Raw genomic sequence first — 23,931 nt, 5'->3', positions numbered from 1 at the left:
TTTGGCTGATCTAGCGCCACATTTCGACAACATTATTTTGAATCCTTAGGGGATGATTTTCAAACAAGACTTCATCTAGACGAAAGGTGGAGAAAACTCCCTAAATAAAGTAAAAAAAAAAACAACAACCAAAGTTATGCGTTACTAACCAGGCACCGCGGAACCAGGAAAAGGGGGGGGGGGGATGTTGGAGGGGCTGCAGCTCCTCCCCCCCCCCCCATGGCTCACCGAGAGTTTCGCATGGAGATTCTTCGTATCTTGTTTCACAGCATGGCATGCGAACTTCGCTCAGCTTGCTAGACGATTGAAGAATTAGGATATGATGATTGTGTGATCAGTGTAAAGCAGACTGTAGCGTCCTTGCCCTTGCCTCGAGACCAAGAACGAATCCAAAGCATTTTTTTTCCTTTTACAAGAATTTTTCGTAGGATGGCTGGTAAGATTACTAAAAAAAGTGGAACCTTCGGAGAGTCATTGGTTTTATTGTGACTTTTTCATTGTCTTTAATTATTGGGGGATTTTTTTTTGAAAGAGCTAAAAGTGTGTGTGTGTGTATGTGTGTGTGTGTGCGTGTGTGTGTGTGTGTGTTTGTGTGTGTTTGCTTATTTGTTTGTGGTTGCGGGGGGTGGGTCTTATAAACTACAATGATATTGATTCCACGGACTCGCGAGTGCCTGGTATAAACTAAACTCAAATTAACCACACAGCTTATAATATTTTTTCTATGTAAGGCTAAAACTCCAGATTTAGGAGCAATAATCTTCAAAATGGTGATAGCAAGTACATCACTACATGTTTCAAATATAGGTGTGTTGGAGCAGCAATATCATCCAACTGACTTTATAATTTTTCTTACGTTTCTCTTAAAGCACAATACATGTACTAGTAAACTATATCTAGACATGGGTTGTAATGTTGTACAATGAAATCGTCTGAGCCTAAGATAGAAAATGACAGTGAGATCGATTCTGTAGATGGATAGCTGAATGCATGGGAGGAGAGAGAGAGAGAGAGAGAGAGAGAGAGAGAGAGAGAACTAGAGATAGAAAGAGATGTATGTGTATGTTTGCGTGTGTGTAGTGTGTGTAGTTCAACTTCCGGCTTCCGCCATGCGCAGGTGCACTCTCCTTTCATTAACTGCCAAGAGGTTTCCTTATGTCAATGGAATAACGACCTTTGCTTGAAAGAGCAAGTAATTCTAAATGATATATTATGGGTATGCTGCTTGACTTTTTTATCTGAAGCGTAGTCGAATGGTATGTCATCTGTAAAAGCCTCATTGTTGCAAAGGAGCTCGTGCATTTCTTTAAGCGACCTTAGCTGACGATGCCAAACTGTAGATATGAAGCGCTAGGTCGAGTGCCGTTCACTATAAAGAGCAGCAGCATGCAGGGACAAAACGCGCAAAACTGGGGGATGAATACTATTTTTATGATTTTCAAATGAATAATCCACTTCCATTATGTATGTGTGCCATCCTCGGCGCAGTCCATTCAAGGAGTTGGATAAATCCATGGAAATATGGTTCTCCTCATTATTAATTGAAGTGAACATTGACACGCAAAAGAAGTATCCATAAAAAAAATCAAATGTCTTGCTGAAAATTTGTTAACCATATCAAGATAACGTATCCATGATAATCACTCGTATGCACATGCATACACCTTATTCATGAAAAAAACTATCAATTCATTGCGTATCTTCCACTTTTTTCTCTCTCTTTCGTTGATTGTATGATCTATTGTCCTATCTATACCTCTCTTGCTTGCTTTTTCACACAAACACACACACAAATATATATATATATACCTATATACATACATACATATATATGCATATGTTTAATTATATATATAATTATATATATAGAGAGAGATATATAGTTATATATAAATATAAATATGTATTGTTAGGTAGACAGATAGGTAAAAGGGGTTATTGTATTACCGGGGACTTATTTTTTGTTGCTCAGAATTCCGTTCTCAGAGGCTGAAAATTCGAGCAAAAATACCACTAGTTATTTACAGAGTCCTGAAAATTACGAAATTCATTAAAAAGATATGTGAATTATTCTTGAAAATAATTCTTTGAAAATACATTCTTTAAGTTAACCCTCTATACACTGAAAGTTATCTTTTCGCGTTGCGCAGAATCGCGCTATAACTCTGATCATGAATTTCGTAATGGAATAATCGACGTCCTGCGAGTACACGTTCGTATCGAGCGGACGACAAAGAGAAAAACGGCAAATGAGGCTCAAATTTCGAATCGTGAATGGTAAAAGATTTCGAACAACATACGGACAAATTTGTGGTAAAATGTCAATTACCTAGCATTTTTTTTTTTTTTCATTTCTATGTCGCATTTTGGGGATTTCGGCCCATAGGAACCTACAACGTTCAGTGAGCCCATGCGTATTGAATTTCAGTATTACTCAGAAATATACGCGTTCAAAATATACCACAGTGTTCGATAGTACACTGTCGGGCTATATTATTCATTGCGTATCAGGGTAATTACCCCTCGAGGGCAATTACCCCCGGCTAAATACCAGCTAGTGATGAGGTTAGAGTAAAGATTAGGGTTAGGGTTTGGGTTAGAGTTCGGGTTAGGGTTGGGATTATAGGTTTAGGATTAAGATTAGGGTTAAGGTCAGGGAAAGGGTCTGGGCTAATTGCGCAGGGGGTAATTACCCTAGACCCTATTTATTGATTATCGACAAGTTTTCAGTTGACCCCACAGAAAGCCATTACAATAACACTATACTGGCATCACACGATATACTGTCTAAGGAAGATATGAAGATAGAGCTCTATGGCAACAATGATGAAATCAGCCGATGAAGTCTTTCCACGTCTAGCCATATTTCCGCATAACGTGGCCATGGTTTCTCTTTATCGATGCCATCACGTAGTAAATCTTAGGGCGTCACTCTCTGAGGAAAAAGAAAAAGAAATAACCCGAGCTCTTACAAAGACCATTGATCCCATTTTTCTTTTGAGTATTTTTTTTTCTGTAACATCATCAATAAGCAGTTGTAGATTTACAGTGACTGAATGATAACAATCATGAGTAAGACGAAGAACTCGCTTGAAATGGTAGGAAAAAATGTCGTCAAGCTATGGATTTGTGCACTCTCAAGATTCTCCTTCACTTGAGATACAATGAATGTATGGCGGATGACCGTCTGAGCAAGCGAGTAGTTAGTGGCGGGAATTTAATTTTGCGCATTGCACGAGGTCTTGGCCAGACGAGCGCGCGATGAGCACACGGCAGGGACCCGCTGACATTTCCAGCCGTCTTCCTCTTTATCCTTCCCTACCACCGCTTTGCTATCGATTGCCATCATCGGGTGAATCTTGTTAGGCTCTCCTATTTCGGAAGAATGTTTGCTCCGCCAGCTTTTCTTGAGCCGCCCAAAATCGTTTCCACAGGCATTTTTCTCGCATCGTTTCATTTCTGAGCGCTCGTGCGTGCGTGTACATGTAAAAGTGTACATACGTACGGTAGGCATATGTGTGTGTGTGTGTGTGTGTGTGTATGTGTGTGTGTGTGTGTGTGTGTGTGTGTGTCTGTCTGTCTGTCTGTCTGTCTGTGTGTGTTTAAGGGAGGTTGGGGGGGGGGGGGTTCACTCAGCTTCTGAAGGAGTGAACAAACAGAACTGGCGTCACGGTCCCACCGTGCCTGTGCGCTCCCAGGCACCTATAACCACGCCGAGCGGATTGCATTGCTGCCAATTAGCGCGCGGGAACTGATCGAGATCTAATGGTTATTAGATCATTCTCGTTGTAAATCAGCGAGTAGGTCATGATGACGCGTTTGGTAAACGTGAGCATTCTTATTTCCTCATCTCAGCATTATCCTTGAAAACTACTTCAGCGTCTTTTAAGAGGTGACATCATTGACACATTTTCTGACGGTATATTTTCTTGTAATAGTTCGTAATAGAATGAACAAATTTCCTTTTTGTTGTTGTTCTTCTTGACAAATCTTACAAAATTGTGCATTAACAGTAGATACTTAAGTGAACAATGAATTAGTGTGCTCAAACCATAAGTTATGAGTAGACAGAGGTGAAACCGCAGAAAGAGACCTGAAAAGATAACATGAAGCTGTAAATGAATGACAAATATTGAAATAAAAACCACTGAATAGGGAAAATTTTAACAAATGTTTAAGGAAATAAATATGTCAGTAAAATATTTAAAACGCCATAGAGACGTCAAAATGGTTGTCTGTATCAAATAACAGACATCCTGGGTGGACATCATTGTTACGCATGGTATACGTATTTAAAGAAAACCTAACATTGTAATATCCCCGAATAATTGTAATTTCACGTAATTTGTATTGGATAATGAGCATGAACATAAGATAATTGATTATGTGATGCCTAGTAGAAGTTGATTCATCAATTTGATATGGTTATTCAGTTTAAGTGAAATTCATGATATTCCACACAAAAAAGGCCAAATGCGCAGCGTCTACAAAATCACAGTCAGATAATCAAGACGAGTACATTTAGGTACTCATTGACTACCGCGACAGATGACTCACTGTACTGATCATTGTGGAAATGGCTGTAACTTTCTGCTACCAGTTAACACATTGCCACGAGTGATTGTCGACAATGAAAGGGCAAAGCTTTATCTGCTTTAGAATTCTTCTCAAGATCAAGTTAAAAGTGAGACGTCATTGACTTCCATAATTTCAATCCAGAACTGCATTTTGTTTTATTTTGTTTTATTTTATTTTATTTATTTTATTTTATTTTATTATTATTATTATTTTTTTTGGGGGGGGGGGGGGTTAAATACCAATCTTTATGAGGTCTATATTCTATGCCTTTTTCCTTAATAATCTCTATCGTTGATAAATTCGTTCATCTGTGTTCTTCAGTCCTTTTCTTTCTTATTTTTGTTTGCACTCTTTGCTTTCCATAATTCTATATCAGGTAATACTTTCAAGGTGCCTCTTGATGTTTGCAGTTTAGCCCCTGCTGTGATTGGAAGATTGATGGCTTTGGTTTGAGGCATTGACTCGTTTGATCTGACTGACGTCTGTACTCGTGTTAGTCAAGACAAAATTAAGTCGTAGGCTGAAGTAGGCCTATGTCTAGGCAATTCAGGCTAGGGGACGTAATTCCGTATGGCGTATAGATACCGCCCATGAGGACATGATCAGACGTCAGACATCTTGATCTGCCTTCGGAGACATTGATGTGATTGCAGTTTCATTACGTTCGTAGCTTGCAGATCTTTCCTTCGGGAAATAAAGATTTGGACTGATGAAATGGAGACTGAACTAGATTCTATATCTATTATCTAAGCATTTGTCGTTCGAAACAGGTTCCCTAAAGAAATATACTCTACGTCAACATGGACAATATCGTGTGTGATATCTAAAGGACTGAAATAGCAAATCACATAATGAGTAAAAATATATCATTTGTTAAAATGTGTGTAGGGCCTAACTGTCAAATTGTTAGTATGAATAAGTAATGTATTCTCTATCTTGGAGGTTGCATATGTTTTTATTTTTGTTAAACCTTCTTCACACCTACAAATTATAGCAATCTCTGCGTCGATATCCATGTGAGGGAATGATAAATATATCCATATCTCCGTTAAAGGGATTGTTTTGGTTGAGATGGTGCTTGAGATTGCCAACTTTTTGTGAGATAAAGAGAAACCTCTTATGAAATATGGAAGAGCATGTAACTCTAAGAGAGACTCAAAGTGTGTTTGATGAAAATTGTTCTTTAAATGGCTGAAATAATCTTAAGAAAGGGATCCTAATAAAACGTGGGACCCACCTTACATTAGGGATTGCTTTTGTTTTACTTTACTTTTGGATATCTCAGCCACTTCAAAACCGATTTTCATCAAATAAGCTTTTGATTTCTCCTATGAGGGTTGTATGCTCTGTAACATATCATGGGGGTTTCTTAGTATCTCGCAAATCGGTTAAAGCTCAATCCTCATCTCAACCAATACTACCACTAGCACCCCCTTTGCCCTGCGTGCATTTTATGCATTTATTTTATGAAGCATTGATTTTTGTAGGTTGTGCTGATGCTCTAATATTGCTGCTTACTATTTTTTTTCCTGAGTGCTTTCTGCTATCTATCATGAATTTTGCTCTACCCTCTGTATGTTTTTTTTTTGGTTTCTCATATATCTACATCTCATTTAATAATAATTAACCCATTTTCCCACTTCTTCCTGGAAAACGTAATTGTATGCAGACTAATCAATCTCTCCCTAGCAGTGGAAATCACCATGTAAAGTCGGATATCAGTAGACTGATTACTGCCTCCACCAGAGAATGTCATGCCAGAATTCCTTGCCGCTTTCTTCTTTAATCATTTCCTCAAACATTAATGTATACCTTAACTACCTTCAATATTCAGACAGAAAACTACGTTATGACGACGAAGACTAATAGGGAAAAGAACTGAAGAGAAGGGAGCTCTCATTCTCGCCTGTTACGTGCCCCAGATATTCCATTTTACCATCTGTTAGGCTAATAATGATGAACAGTTTGAGATTCAGACGACCTTAATCATTGCATTAAGAAAATATTTTGCGGGAATTATGTTTAAAGACCCTCTCGCCTATTGAAAAACGACAAGTATTCAATCTTACGACAAAATCTATGATGTCAAGAAAACTAGTTTCAAAACAGTTTCCAGACTTTTGAAAACCCCGATTTGCACATTACCGGTTGTAAAGTGTGTTTAATAATCATTATACATAATGTTTGTGTGTGATTTGTGTGTATGTGTGTGAGTATGTGTGTGTGTGTGTGTGTGTGTGTGTGTGTGCCAGAGATTCTCCGTGCTCCATTTGCATAACCTTGTAATTACCAGGAACTTTAAAAACATTCAGTCTCAGTATAACACTAGTCTAAACACAAACACCTTTACCTTTTGCTTTACTTCTAGTCGATTAAAAACTCCCAGCAGCATAAAAAGACAATAAAACAAACAAGTTCTGTTTCAGGTTGTTTTATTTCTCCACTTGTAAAAATGAAATCATTATGACAAATCACAGCGTTCTTATCAAAATATGATAAGAATACCGAAAGAGCAGTTAAAGTAATATAATTACATACAAGAGTAATCATGATATCGTATCTAAGGTACAAGTGGAGAGGACCGTCATCAATATTAAAGCATGATAAGCGGTTTGCCTAACTGGGATAGCGGCCTCGAGCGATATGATATCTTGTGCTAAATATACTTCATTTTTGTTTAAACTGAAGGAAAAAAAAACCCCACACACATACACAATATAAGTAACTTATACTTTACATTTTGATAACATTAAGCTTAGGGGGATATCACTAATGGAATGAATAGACAGCGACAAAACAGGAATTGATAACGATGAATAACCAGAGAATAAGAATATATATCTCTTTTTTTCTTTTTTTTTTTAAACAAAGGGTCCTAAATACATGCAACAGGCTATATACCGGTAATCAAACTCCGCTTCAAAACGTCATTCTTAGAACAGTATTGCTGGATCCGCTTGAAAACATTTTGAATGAGGGTCACGTCTATACTCTGTGGTTATTGATGTTACAGTGCCACACACGTGGGCCAGGTAGAATGGGATGAACAATCTTAAAAAGAAAGGTGATGTTATCACCAATTTGAACTCTCTCCCAGTTCACCAGCAGCCTTCACTCAAAAATGGTGCGCACTGTTGATGCAGTTTGGAACTAAGTATGCGTGTCGAAAAAATGTATGTCTTTTATAAAAATGTATGTATCATGCGTGCTTTTGATGACATTGATGTATAACGAGTCACCGACGGCACACATGCTTTTCAGTTATGTCATGTAGATAAAAAAGAGGAGAGGCATATCAAGTTTGGGTAGCACTCTCATACCTTGATGCCTATAGCGTTTATAATCATACTTATCAATTTAAGCCTGCTTGGTGTGTAATCATTAATTGAAGACTTTTAAAATAATTTTGGTGTTTAATGGGTTATCTTAAAAGGAGGCTCTCACTGATTTTCACGCCGTATTCGAATGACAGTAATGGAGCTTTAAAAGAAAATAAATCATCTAAAGATGATGTTGTGAAGCTGGAAGTAATGGATCAAAAGAGGGCGGGATGTTGCTGACCACGCAAACTATGAGACACCCAATGCAATATGAAACAATGCAGAAATTGCATGCATTAGACTGTTAAAGAATCAAAACGTTTTGTATCTGTTCAACTCTGTCAATCTGTTCGCGCGTTCAGGATTAGATAGCGATAAGTTATATTTTCTTATCGTTTTAGTGGTCTTTGTCAAATTTTTCTAAAGATAACATTGAAAATTGTCATGTGCCCCAATATTGGAAATGAGGATCAAACAATAAATATTATGAAGTTATCCTGATAAAACCTATGTCATTTATCAATGGGACACAATGCCGTTCATAAGATGCTGGTGACGTATACGATGACGTCACCAGCATATCATCATCTTCTATCCTCGTTCCTCGATAATCTACTTCAAAGACTTAGATCAAAATGTACAGAAAGCAAAGGGAAAGTAGTTATGCAAAATCTGTTCGCGGATGCTTCTTGAATTGCGAGGTGCTGTGCAGTTGTATGTAAACCTTTAACTGTTTACATGATAATCATTTCTTGTTTGATGAGCCCAACAAACACGTAACTCCTACTTAAAAAAAAATCACAGTTCGCAGTTATGTTGTCTAAACTCAAAATATTCTCTTTCTGATACAATAAAGCTGGCATAGAAGTTAATACATAATTTGAAAATCTTATTTTATGAATTTCATTGATATTCCTGACTTTTGGAATGTGTTCTAAAGTACCTTTTATTAATCTTTTCTGAGACAAAAACGATATCAAATTTTTTATAATACTTTTGTCTCGTTCTGCAGCAAACTTTTCCAAATGGAGCGGCATAGACCTGAATGACATTCGAGGTAAAAAAAAAAAAATTGACAATTTTCCCCAAATCGAGGCACATTTTAGGGTGTCGTTGGAGTGTGTTTTGCATTCTCTGCATATTGATATAGCTTTTAGAAAGATTGATGTTTGCCGTCATATTCATACTATACTTATACAGAATCTATTTTCGATGGTGCATTTTGGCTTTCTCTTCGAGTATGCTGGAGTACTTGTATGCAACAGTCATTAGCATTCCAAAGCCTTGTTCGCCCCTTTTGCCTTTCTTGGCATGGTTGCGTGTATACCTGTTCCCCGATAAATGCAAGATATCTTGGACGCAACAAGAGACTCCGTAATCTGCTCCACAGTGATGGAGCTATGATATTATATCTTGCAGTTATTAATCGAAAGTACCTCTATAATAGTTGTTTATACCTGAACAAATCTCTATACTTGGTTTAGCATACACATGCACGTATATAAACATAATATCGATGCACAAACTCATGCATGTGTATTCAACCCTGATTAGTGAAGACGAGGTGTCTCTGTGGAAAAAGAAAATATGAAATTGTATTCATGACACTAGTGCACCATCAATGTGTACAGCACACTAACCAGCATGTGTGTATAAGCCGAGCCCCCTTCAGGTAAAGCAAAATAAAACGTGACCCTCGTTCAATTGTTGAACCCGCGATATTCCCTTGTAGAACTCCTATACGGACTGTTTTTATCTTCCATTGTGAGTTGAGACTGATCTTAGCACAGCTTTATTTGAAAAATCTTAACATATTTTGATCTAGACATTAACTAAGAAAAAGAAGTACAAGAAGAAGATGGAGAAGAGGACGACGAAGTAGAAAATCTGAACCTCCGAATACCCGAGTACAGTGTATAAGAAATAACATTGTTACGGTAATGAGGCATTCTATAGCAAGAAGACCTCTTAATCTCCAACCTCTGTCAGTCAGTGGTATAGGGAGACTTGGTGCTTCGTTTGTGTGTATGTGACATGCATGTGGACTGTCAAATGCTGAACACGTTCTGTCTTGGGGTATTGATACGTTAATAAGGTAGGCTGAGAAAGCGATGCCAGAGAAGGGAGAGGGAGGAACTCGCACGTGTCGTAATAGGGGGCCTTCTCGACTCACGATTAATGACGTGCCTGGGGTGACCACTCGCACACGAATTAGGTTTAGTGCGTGATTTACTTTAGGGTAGAGTGATCTACAGATCTAACCAAGGATATAATAATCATCGTCAACCTTCTCTTCGCTTTGATTAGTGTGATGTAAAATCCTTTGCCAGTCATGGTGTGTATACGGTAGAAGAATGTATGTAATGCATGCCGCTACAATACAAGGGCAATTTTACATATTTATACACACGTGTGTCCACACACACTGATGTGCACCCTCACTACTAAGTTTACATACATAATAATGCGCGCGGTTGTGAGCGTGAGTGTAACAATGTATGTCCAATCAAGGTGTAGGCTTTCATCACGACTGCAGAGCCAGCTTCGCCTTCCCCTCTCTCGTTTCATAAAAGTCTTAAAATAATATCCATTAAAGACACATACTAAAATGTAGATGTACAGATTTGAATTTAAATTTAAACTCAGGGAAACATTTTGAATTCAATTTAAGTTTACTTTGAAATTAAGATATTGGTCTGCATTCGAATCAGTATTCGTATTCACATCTAGAAGAGTATTCGAAGAGACACAAACAAGAGATAAACAAGATGTGACAAACAGACAGTTGGCAGAAATTAGCTCACTCCCCTGACTTGCGACTTCTCCTAGTTTCCGCCTAGCTTCCGGAGCGTGACCTGCTTGAACGGGTTCATACTGCATCAGATACGACATAATGGTGGCAGCCTGAATTCCATCGTTCATGTTTCGTCAAGAGTGGCAGTATGATGGGATCCATTCACTGCCTGCTCAGCACCGTGTCCATGCATTCTTAGCTCCCCGCTCTCCCATTCCCTCTCCCACCCCTGTCTGTTTCTCTCTCTCTCTCCCAACCCGAAGCACCTTCTGATCTGGGAATTCTCCCGCCTGAAACCCCTAGCAAGCGGGAGACTCCAATCTAAGGCTTATTTTTCAACATAGGCCTACAATAAAATAAAGTAAGAAATCATTTCAAGAGGGAGAAATTAAATCTCAAGCGGGAGAACGGGAGATTCTGCAAAAATGGGCTTTCGGCGGGAGATCTCCCGTCGAAAGCGGGAGAGTTGGAGTCTCAACTGCTTTTTCCTACACTTCAATTGTAAAACGCAAGTTGAGGTCTCTTGACGTTTGCAGTGTTACATTCATTGGTACGAGTGGTGCGTTGGGGGGGGGAGCATTTCTCGTTTTCTTTCGTCACCCCTTTTTAAGCGTGGTATGGCGGTAGTCGCGTTAGCGTCCAAGGGTAACTGGTAACTCTGCCGTATGATAGCAAAAACGTGTGTATGTGTGTATATGGGAAGTGTGTGTATGTGTGGGGGAGGGGGAATTTTGGGGGTAGAATAATCGTGAATGCATTCATGACATTTTTAAAGTAGTTAGCGATGATCCCATAGACCTTTTTCCTGTATGACATTTTTGTCGCACTTTCCTAGCCCGCAAATCAACGGACACATCGTGGAACCGATTAAAGGCTGCAATGCACTGCAGACAGGGCTCGAAAGTCGCACACTCTCTACTGTACACCCTCACTGTTCTAAATGCGACTAATTCGTTTATCAATCCAGCCTGACACATATGATATGGGGGACCCTGGCTGACACAGATTAGACACAACGCATTTGCATGTACTCCATTGACTAACTTCCCACCTGAACTCGCATGTGATCTGCTAACAACCATTCACGACCATACCTCTGTACCACGTGATTTCAAATGTTGGTTAAGCAGTTTCATCGTTGTCCTGATTCATATCTCTCTCACATTCTTATCCTCCGACATGTTCCTGTCCTCAGTTTTCTTCTCTTTGTTTCACCGTTTGGTTCAGTCTCTTTCCCTATAAATCTTACTCTACTACCGCTGTTGTTTTTGCTTTCACTACCATTATGTATATCTCTTTTTATATTTATTGCAAATGAAATGATTCTGCTTTTACCAAAACTCAATCCAACAATTTGTTCCTTCATCTCCCTCTTCTCACATGCTGCCATGCGTCTTCCTTCGATCCTTTTTCTCTTGCTCCATTACTTCTCTTCGTCTTCTCCTGGTTTGTCTGACGTTTTGATAATTAAGATGTTCAAAGTTTGGAATTTGAATGACGCAGTGCTATATCCTCTGTATTTTTGTGTTTTTCACAGATGTGGTGCTTGGTGGGAAAAGCAGTAGAACCAAAGCTGTCAAGAAGGTATGCATACTTATAGAGAATCACAATAAACAGTCACTTTTTGTTGTTCTTCCTGCGGAGTGAGGCACATTTAAGTATTGAATGCTACACGTACGCCTTCTCCTTTTGCCTACTGGTTCACTTACTTTAATGTCCCTCATATATCATATATATATAATTTCCCACATTTTGCTATACCGTATTCCTTATACCATTCAATAATGCCAGGGAAAGACCTCTTTCGCACCTCCCAGCATATACTGTGTAATATAACATCCGTACAGTATATTTCAATTGCCATACTTCAATTACTACTGTACGATGCACATGCATACTGTGAGTTTTCTGACACTATCACGAAGATTGTTTTATGTTTGCAAAAAGGTGTCCCATCAATTAGTAGGACCGTTTAGTTGTATTCCTTATCAACGTATATCATGGTGTGCTTTTAGGTTCAGATTCAGGTCCAATGACATTCATTTCCAGCAAATATGAATATATATATATATATATATATATATATATATATATATATATATATATATATATATATACACACTTGGTGATTCTATCCTTCTATGAAGAGTGCTCGATATCCTCAAAGGAAGAGCTTTAGGCAGAAGTATTGGAACAAGTTCACTCGGTTGACAGCAGGTTCATCTGTATTTATTGCTACTCGGAGTTTCATAAGATCTGCAAAGTAAGGGGAGGGAATGGTTTTGATTCAAACCTGCCAATTATGTACATTCGGAGTGCGCCATAACAACAGAACAATGCATTTTTTTATATTTTTGATGAATATCATTATAAATTCAAATTTTTTTGTTTGTTTTACACCGCAGGACAGCGTCGAGATTGATCAACTAGAGAAAGAGCTGAGTGACCTCTCATCCATCAAAACTAAGTCCACGAAGAAAGAGGCAAAGGACGACGCTGCCAAGAAACGCTCCAAGGCGTCTGCGAAGTACAAGCCTCCTGTCGACGATGATGACGACGACGACGTTGACGATATCGTCTCAAAAAGTTCCAAGAAGACGAAATCGAAGACGTCCTCGGGCAAGCAGAGGCTGAAGGACGTAAAGCCGAAGGTTGTTGACGACGACGACGAAAGCGATGATTCTGATACTGACTCAGATGACGGGAATAAGGACGATGATGATACCTCTGATACCGATGATTCTGATGATGACTCCGATGATGATGAGGACGACGACGACGAAGAAACCCTGATGAATCGATTGTTCAGTATGGTAGGTATATGAAGTGTGACAATAAAGCTTCGAACAATTAATTTCTTTAATGTATTCATCTCAACCTCATGTCTTTTCGTTACTGTTGAAATAATGGTCATAATCCATTTCCATTTCTCTGCATCGTACCACATAAGACATTAGTGCTTGGCTCAAAGACAAACACTGATTAGAACAGCATGTCATCTCGAAACTGTATTTTTTTATTTGAATATAATTACTAAATTACAGCGTAATTCTACTTTTTTCACTGACATTAAGATGGAGCAAAGGCCATAAACCACTTCTTTTACATAACAACACATAATAGATCGTAACTGTTGGCGACATCAGGCCTACAACAGGTTGGGTTAATTATTCCACACTTGATATATGTATACTGCTATCCTCACACTGTATTATCATAATATGAATGTATCATTAATCTATACCAACAAAGAAATCTATTGGTGCTGACAACAGCTGAATATTAATTTGTGCACTTTGAATGCCACTGAATGCCAAAGAGGTCACACGCGCACCGACACAATCGTAAAAAAAACTCTGAATCGTATACGTCCTTGTGATATTGCAACAATTTCCATTTTCACCCCAGCAATGATTAACCATAATTCATAATTCTGATTCCGCATCTCTCTTCATTAAAAAAAAAAAAGGTTCAGTCACTGATACCGAAGTCAAAGACCAGGACCAAGTCGTATTACAACAAGGACCAAGACCACGATGATGACGACGATGACGAAGATGATAGTGATGGCGAACATGAGAAAGTTAAATCACGCATTCCAGACAAGGTAGAGAAGGAGTTAAAGCAGCTAAAGAAACAAAAAACGAAGTCTTCGACAAAGACGGCTACCAAGAACGTGAAGGAGGAAAATGATGATGATGATAGCGATGACGAAAGTGATAGTGAAAGCGACGACGATGAAGATGATACCACGGATACTGACTCGGACACAGACGAGTCTGACAGTGACAGTGATAGTGACTCAGAAAAAGATAAAGACGATGAAAGCGACGATGAAGAAGACAGTGATACTGATTCGGATGATAGCGATGACGAAAGCGATGACGAAAAGGAGACGAAAACTTCTCGGAAGACTGCTAAATCCAAGAAAAAAACTGCATCGAAAGCTGATGTGAAGGACGAAGAAAGCGACTCTGACAGCGACGAGAGTGACTCCGACGACGAATCTGATAGCGACTCTGAGGACGATTCCGAGAGTGATGATGGAAGTACTTCAGACAGTGATGACACTTCAGATAGTGATTCGGATGATTCCGACGACGACACGTCAGACAGCGATACGGACAGCGACACGGAGAGTGATTCGGAGAGTGACGACACTGATGACGACAGCGATGAGGAGAGTGACGACGATAAAGAAGGCGAGAAAGATAGCGATAGTGACAGTGACGATGAGGATGACGATAATGACAAAGTTGAAGATCTCGTTAATGAACTGGCGGCTGAACTCAAGAAATACAAGAAAAAGACAGGTAATTAGCCATGCGTTTTGTTTTAGTAGTATTCCATCTGTCCTCGCTGTGGCAGACACTATTCAGTGCCCCATTGCAAACAATACTTTCTTCGCAATTTATTCATTGTGCCCAAGCCTAGTAATTCAGTAAATTGTTTTGATTTTCAATTATATCTATACATTCATCTATTTCTCGGTTTCATGTCTGTATATCCTTGAAACACTTTCTCTTTTCCAAAGATTTAAAGGCTTTAATGTATATTTACCATTTGCAGATGAAACAAAAACCCAGCTTTAGTGCTTCAAAACAATTCAAAAATGTGAGTTAGGGATAGAAACAAAAAATGTAAAAATGTTAATCAGTATAATCAATATTTACAAGTATTGTTAGATATACAAAATGTGAAAAATAGATAATAGAATTGTTTCTAGAATAAACCGTCTAGAGTTATGGTCTATTGGGAGAATTACTGATATCTCCTTACATTCTAGGCTTTACTGCGTAATTTCTAAATGGTGGGATAATTTGTGATACAACTGACCTACACATGCATTAAATGTGATAATTCAAACATTTTCGAATCACTGCTCCCAGTGGTAAACAAAACCTTTAATTCCGAGGTCACAACTCCTTAGTAAGCATGTTTTCAATGTTATTATCGTCTCCTACACCTGTCGCTGTATCAAGAATGTTTACTCTATTCCGCCTTTGCTCTCATTCCACTTTACTACCACTCAGGGTGATCAATTCAGCAACCAATCAGGCAGTCGATTGGCTGATCTCCTTGATTCTTTTATGCCACATTGTACTCTGTTATCGATCTTTTCTGCTCAGTTCAGGAAACGTAGAAAGATGGATAGATATTGCGTCAAAAAATTGAATTTGTAAATGAAACGATATGCTTCATTCATCATGATTTTATATATTGAAATCAATAACTCTCTCTCTCTCTTCTTTCTCTTTTTTTTTTTTTGGCAGGCAAATCAACCAGTCCGACGACGAAAAAGTCATCTTCTCGGGAGAGCAAAGATGACTTAACGGATGAGCTGACCAAGATGGCTAAAAAGCTCAAAAAGTTAAAACGCAAATAAGGTCACATCGCGCACATAGTGTGCTTAGCACTGCTCAATCACCGGGGTTAACTAAGAGGTAATCTGCAATTTCAAGTTAGATATGCTGCCGTCTGAAAAAAAAAAGAAGGAATGAAACCAGATGTCGCGAGTTTCCAACAATCATAATTATATACTGGATATAGCATCAACTGGGATACCGCAAAATGTTGTACGAGTTATATTGCATGAGTGAAAGAAAACAGATGCAATGAGGACAATGTTTTCTGGCATTCCATGTTCGAAGGCCATTCAGTATCATTCGTACTATTTATAGATCAAACACAATTTACCCCTCTGTTGGAATCTTAGCGAATGAAATAGGGCGTCAGATGATTATAAGGATTAGTGTATCACAGCATGAACAGGAGAGTCAACCTATTTTACTCGAAACTCGGTGGGATTTCAGATGCCAAGGCTTAGTTCTGCAGCGACGACCGAAAAAGAGAGTGGTTATCCAGCAACATGAGACGACATGAAGATTGGACGCTATAGATTACTAGTAGTACCATGACCCGTGGGGGAAATGACACTTCCAACCTATCAAGTCCGTGGGGAATTTTACTCATGAAATTATCATCTCAGTATCACTAAACTGAAATTTCTGAATTTCATTTTATACTGGAGAAAGGTCAGCTCGAACCGGTTAAAGAGAACCAAAACTCAAATATAAATTTGAATTGTGTGAAAGCAGCAATATTAGTAGAACAAATTAATAAAAGTTTGAGGAAAATCGGCGAATCGATTCAAAAAGTTATGAATCTTTTAACGTTTCAGTGCCGTCATCGCTGGAGAAGGAGACTACTACATTTTATGACGTCATTATGGACAAAACTGTAAAGAGAATATAAAGAAAATTCAACTTATTTCCACTTTTTTTGCCATAATGAAGGAGCACTTGACTTAAATATTCCAGAAGGTAGGGGGAATAATATTTCCTTGACATACGTAAGTAAGTCGATGGGATGTATACTTTTCGGAAAAAATGAACATTTGTGATATTTTTCGTTATATAAGTGTATTTTTCCTAAATTGTTGTCCATAATGACGTCATGAAGTGTAGTAGTCTCCTAATATCCAACCATGACGGCACCGAAACTTTAAAAATTCATAACTTTTGAGTCGATTGTCCAGTTTTCCTAAGACTTTCACTGATGTGTTCTACTAATATTGCTACTATCACTCAATTCATATTTTTATTAGGGCTTTGGTTTCTTTTAATGTCATAAAATATATACCCCCTCCTACACACACACACACACACACACAAACACACACATACACACTCACATGTAAGGAACTCAAATATTTGCCAGCTATGAGAGAAAGAGAGGAACCTTCTAAATTTTGTGGCCAATAAGAACCACGTTTTAGTAGAATTCTGCAATCGACCATAACAAGTGTGTATGAACACATAAACGATAATTTCTACTCTTCTCTACGAAACACGGCCGATTGAAAATGATAATGATAAGAAGAATCATGACAAACAGATACAGCACTAAACCATGCATGGACATTGGGTCTTCGGAAATTGGTACGTTACTGACAAGTTCTGCCAAGCCGTGTGGGGACACGTTTGTATTGCACAACTGAACGCTTTGTAAATGATAATGTTGAACGTTTTAATGTCTTATAGAGAAGATAGTATTACTTACATTTCATGTGTGAAAAACGAAACAATCTTCAAATACGATGAATACACGAACTATGCACATACAAGTGACTGAGAATGGTGCACGAATGAAGCAATTCATTACACAAATCAATATGATGGAGTAGACTTCACACGCAATCCAGCAAGAACCGCAAACAAAACAAAAGTTCTATTTTTTAACGCACTAATTGAGTCAGAAAACAGTAGCTATCAACTTTTCTTTCACAAAGATTTAAAAATACTGGATGGAAATCGTCTTGCTATATCTTTATTTGTTACTTTTGTACAGAAATGAGATATACATAAATGATAAGAATTAATATAAATCACAGGGATTAAAACACGGTGTAAAAATTATGAAAATAAAACTGCGCGCAACTGCAACGATAATTTACTATTTGCTATAAAGAGTACTGTTCTGACGATGAAAACAAGAGTTTGTGAGACGTCAACATAGGACACATGCATGATGAGTTTTGTGGCCAACAGCAGTCGAACTCTCAAGCTAATCAGTTCTATCTCAATTGCAGCTAAGCCTCTGATTCAAATTCCCTTATTCCGAAACGGTAGCGCTGTGATAAGTTTGATGACAAAGGTAACGCCGCCTGTTTAGCAGCGGCATTTGAGTGTGATGCTTCTACTAATGATGTGTTGTATATATTGATACGTTCTTCAATTTTTTGTTTTGTATATTTGTAAGATTGTAAAGTTCAAGAGATCAGTTAAAAAAAGAGAGTTTTTTCTCTCTTTCAGACCAGTATCGCAGAAAGATGAACAAACACTGAATATAAGCCTTCGAGGGAACACCAAGAGTAGATATCATGTACAAATATCATACATACAGATGATCTCATTATATTACCTGCTTACTGGTATATATATCTTTGAAATAATATGGACAGGTAGGGAGAATCGAATGCTGCAGATTTATGGGACAGCGATCGGAATTGTGAGTCAGTGTATTGCAATCAAATCTATACTTTGTTTAAAAAAAGAGACAATCAAAGAAATAAAACCTCAATGAAAATAATTGGTGTAATGGCAGGGTTCTCCGTAAGTACAGTGCTAACAATGAACAGACTCTCCAGGATGAATAAAACCATGTTGTTAGTATCATAACATCATCATCATAATCTTATCTTTGAATAGGACATGAAGGAATGATACTAACAAAAGGGTGAACAAAACCATGCTGTTGGTATCATTACATTGTCATCATAAGATCATCTCTTAATATGAAATTAAGGAATGATACTCGTAACAAATTGCTCTCTGATCTAACATGACTATATAAGACATTGATGAGCTGGTTATCCTCTTTCGAAAGTGTCCACAACGTGATCACGTGTTGATATTACAAGATGCAAATGGTACCAAATTGGATTCATCTTTGCCCTGTTCAACCACCGCCTATGTTACGCAGCGGTAGTTCAATGAAAGCAGCAGTTTTTTCTTTAACGTATTTGAGGGTGTTCACATTTTCTAGTTTTACTTTTTATCTATATGGCCACATTTTACTTCTGTCATGGAATGTTTCAATTATGTCTGTGGCAAAATGTTGGAATATTTGAATTAGGTATAAAGAGGTGTTTATATACTACTTTTATGTAAAACTGCAGTGAATATTTTGATACCTGGTATATGTTTTCAATATATACATTTGCGATCTTTATGGGTTTCGTTAGACATGCCTGGTATTACAGGGCTGACTTTACACATTCTTTGTTCCTAACATCTGTCAAGACAGATATGTAGGCCTTCTAGAAGACTGTAGGGCATGACGTTGAAGTACTTCAATTCCTAGATGAGAGTCGACAAAAAAAAAAGAGGGAAAACACCGACATCTAACCTTAATCTTAATTCTCCTCTAGAGATTCCTCCCACATTTAGAACTCTTGTCTGCGTCTAGTGGGAATATCTTCGCATAAAATGGCTTAGCTCCCTTCGCTTGATGTGATGAGCAACTAGATTAATGTATTTCGTGTGGATGCATCACGCATGTCACGTAATGGTATTCTAATGCTAATGCCGACCATGTGCACAGAAGTCACGTCATCGTGACGTTTTGATTTTCACACTGCACCGTTTTATGCAAGGCAGAAAATACGTCAGCAAACAGCGGGCCGATTATTGGCTGTTTGGCTTGTCCAGAGAATATTTGGTGAAAAGTAAAGAATTATCGTGCGAAGATTAATCACAAAACAAAAGCGTACAGTTTGTTTATGAGCTGCTATGAAGGATGCACTACTCACTTTGAATAATTTATTTTCTGTACTTTCTTACAGACTTTTAGTTTGGCATTGTTTATGAGCTGCTATGAAGGATGCACTACTCACTTTGAATAATTTATTTTCTGTACTTTCTTACAGACTTTTAGTTTGGCATTCCAATAACTGAAATGCCGTTGTCGCGAAGAGGCAGATAGAGACCTTAAAATAAATCTCAACTTGAAACCTGTTCACCTTCAGTGAATGCATCCATTACTAGTTTAATTTACTGTATCTGCAAGAAAAAAAAATAGCCATAATGACAGAATAGTCGTTTGTTGAATACCTGAGGGCAGTAGCTAAATTGTGTACTAGTAATTCTATTCCTCAGTTCATGAAATAATTGAAAGACTAGAACAAACTATATTGTAGACTATCACAACGGCGAAAACCAGTCTATCAGAAATATTATGCATAACAGCCTTAAAAGTAGTCCCAAATAAGCAATATCAATGCTGTAAATCAGTAAGTTATTGATACGTATTTTTACTCGTCTTTGACAAAGCATGGTTTTTCTTACAAGTTTTGTAGTGGAGTTTTTGACTATTTATAAGCGAGGAGTGTGAAAAAAAGGTGGATCCGCGGTCGAAGAAGAGTGGATATGAAATCTTGCCCTACTTTCAGACTGTGTTACTAACCTTTTCTCGTATTAATTCTAAGGCGTTCGCAGTGCAATATTGACGTCCATAAAAATCATGGACGCGAACTCGTTTGAAGTGTTTTGACAGGAAACAAAGAATATTTGCTATGAAGAACGGTAAATAAATTATCTAGCACTGTAGCAACGCACTCATTATTGTCGATGACATCACGTCTTTTGCTACTTGGTGTTGTTGATGTTGACGGTGGTGGTGGTGGTTATGATGGTGCTTATGTGGTAGTGATGGTGGTGATGAAGGTTGTGGTAATGTTGACAATGGTGACAGTGGTGTTGATGGAGGTGGTGATGGTGGTAAGGATCATGGCGGTGGTAGAGATTGTGGTGTTGGTGGTTGTGGTGATGGCGGTGATTGTGGAGGTGTAGGTGGTAGCTGGTAATGGAGGTGGTGGGGATGATGGTGATGGTGGTGACGATGATTACAGTGGTAGTGTACGTTATCGTGTTGCTGATGGTGGTTATGGTGGTAAGGATGGCATGGCGGTAGTGATAGTGGTTGTGATGGCAGTGATTGTGGAGATGGTGGAGGCGGTAGTGGTAATGGAGGTGGTGGGGATGATGGTGGTTGTGGTGACGATGGCGGTGGTAGGAATCGTGCTGCTGATGACGGTGGTAACTGAGTTGGTGAGTTGTTGTGGTAGTAGTAGTAGTAGTAGTAGTAGTAGTGAGGCGGTCGCATACAAGATGATGATAGGGCTAAGTGACTAGGCGGCGATACTGGTGATGATGAAATCATTGTAATCGTAGCCAGGAAGCAATGGCCAAGCTAGATGCGATGGTTATGACCAGGAATGCCAATAGTGTGTCGGTTTTGGTATTTAGATGATAAATAAAATGTTATCAATGAATGTTAATGTTGTCGAAAGAGGTGGTGGAGGTGATGATGGTCCCAGATAATATCATAGTAATTGTGGTGGTCAAGATGGTGAAGGCAATGGTATGACTGTGGTGAAGAGAGTTGTAGATGACACTTATAGCTAACTGATAGGTAAGGTTGGCTAAAAATATGGCAAAAGAGTGGTAGTGTTGGAAGTGGCTATAAATGGTAATCCTGCTCTTGATGTTTATAGCAAAAGTTCAGTGGAAGAGGTGCAATTACAACGGAGTGCGGGCATATGAGATATTGAGATATATGTAGTTGCTGTCTTGGCGTCATATTTGGTATATATACATACAAGTATCCACATCAGTAGTGTGTATTAGCAAAACTTCAGGAATCTGCACCAGAGCAGAGTACACGACATACTTCATCATATTGTGAGGGAAAGGAAAAGCAAAAGGAACCACTTATACACCATTAACAGATTTCGAATTAGTAGACTGCCAGGAACCAACAGAGGACATCCCCCCCCCCCCCCCCTACAGAAACAGAGATATCATTACAGTATGTATTGCTGTTATACACACAACAAAAAGTATCCCCTCCCCTAATCAAAATGGCGTACTGTAGTAACTTTTGAACGAGTGAATTCGTCAGGGATGAGAAGGCTAATTTATCATTACAGTGATATTAACAATTATTGTAAAGATAACTTAGCAGTTTCATCCCTGATGAAGGGGGAAGTCCCCGAAAACTTGAAATTTCAAGTAATACAAATTGGCAGTTAATGCATTTTCCCATTGTGTCAAACCCTATACACTTGTACTACCATTACTGCCAATATGTGTATAATATATACATACAGTATATATATACATCTCTCTATATATATCTCTCTCTCGATATATATATCATATATATATATATATATATATATATATATATATATATATATATATATATATCTACATATACATAATACACATACATGTACATTGTTGTAACATGCAAACATCTCATATTCATTCAAAGATTAGCATCTGCTACTGTGCTGACTTGTAAACATGTAATTGAGACAAGTTGTGAAATTTCATGAATTTTACTTTCAGATCTCAACACAAATTTTCTGCATCAAAATGTCAAATAATGGTAGACATTTCAGGATCAATACTGGAAAGGATATGCAAGGAAAAAAAAAAGAGAGAGAAAAATTGCTCTCATAATTCAATATTCACATCAAAACTGAATATAAAACAGTCCAGGTCACATTCATTCACGAAATGAGTGCAGATAGTGACCAGCTACGAGACTTATTACAGGTCTCATCAAAATTGAAAACACAAAACTTTCTATGTTCCTGCACACAGAGTCAGACATTCATTCTCTTCTTCCTTTCTCCTTTGGCCTTTTTCACGGCCTTGAATTTCTATAGCAGATATACGGACAATTCACACAGACAAGCTGACAAAAGATTCAAATAGTATCTTCCTTTCTAGTCCGCTGTATTCTAATGGGGAATATTCCAGGGTACCACTGGTTAAACTCTGCAAACACAGGTGTGCTATTCCAGTTGTACCTAGCATGTAGAGATGGCTCCCCTTTAATTAACCCATAGAAGACAAGTCCCAAGTGTACACAGGCAGGTGTCTATGGGAAATGTGTGTTGTAGCAAAATCAGCCCGTCCTCAACGGATTAATACAGTACTCGAATCATTTCTGCTGCGTCCTTCCATGTTACTGGGGAATCCACAAAGGTGATACGAGTCAGGATCCCGCCAGAGGATGCGTCACTTCATCATTTGGAAGAGTAATGTTATGGCGAAAATAAACAATGATAGTGTTGAAGTATGTCTCGTGCCAGTTACACTGCAGAAATAGTTTCCCCAGAAAGGAATTGTGCATGTACATGCATGGGCCATCCATCCATATTTAATATGCAGTCACCTCAGTGTCTCACCTTGTCCAACTCATCATCATCTTCATTTCTGTGGAACATCGCAGAAAGCATCCCATTTTGATGCTTTATCACATGTAAGGCAGCTTACACTGTTGTACGGTACACTGCACACATTTGTATGGTTTAAAGGTAATGGCAAACTGGTGTTATATACAGTAGAACAAATATTGCACGGTCTTGTGGTAGCCAACAGGGAGCCCATCATTTTCTGTTCTTTTTGTACGTAACACAAAAAGTAATTATATGTACAATAAAAAATGTCCAAAGGTTAGAAAAACTAGAAATGTCACTTTGGCGATTGGTGTGCCTCCGCTATATTGCATTATTCTCCCAATAAGTACAGTTCATATTGCCAATATGAGACCACAACATAATATGACTGGCAAATAATAACTTTCTGGTGATTATTCACCAATTCCAGTGACAATACTTAAAGCCACTTTCAGCATATGGAAAATGGGTGGAATTTTAGCATT

At 38.2% G+C, this 23,931-nt stretch overlaps 1 protein-coding gene across 2 annotated transcripts in view; it reads left to right on the top strand.

Annotated features, from left to right (window-relative positions):
* LOC139735075 (uncharacterized) overlaps window positions 1-20,049 on the top strand; it is a 78,495-nt gene extending 58,446 nt beyond the window's left edge. Inside the window, exons 6-10 of one of the 2 annotated variants that reach the window (XM_071645847.1) lie at window positions 8,911-8,955; window positions 12,230-12,276; window positions 13,098-13,505; window positions 14,162-15,005; window positions 15,966-20,049. In XM_071645847.1, the coding sequence (XP_071501948.1) occupies window positions 8,911-8,955; window positions 12,230-12,276; window positions 13,098-13,505; window positions 14,162-15,005; window positions 15,966-16,078 (1,457 nt within the window). In that variant the 3' untranslated portion in view covers window positions 16,079-20,049. The remainder of the gene's footprint in view (window positions 1-8,910; window positions 8,956-12,229; window positions 12,277-13,097; window positions 13,506-14,161; window positions 15,006-15,965) is intronic. The other variant, XM_071645848.1, reaches the window with a different exon arrangement.
* Window positions 20,050-23,931: the final 3,882 nt, after the last annotated feature.

Source organism: Diadema antillarum, unplaced genomic scaffold (assembly GCF_040938485.1).
Source record: "Diadema antillarum isolate AM-2024a unplaced genomic scaffold, OU_Dant_1.0 seq00000563_RagTag, whole genome shotgun sequence".
Classification (NCBI taxonomy): Eukaryota; Metazoa; Echinodermata; class Echinoidea; order Diadematoida; family Diadematidae; genus Diadema; species Diadema antillarum.
The sequence above is the reverse complement of the archived record's forward strand: the minus strand, read 5'-3'. Positions and strand labels throughout refer to the sequence as shown.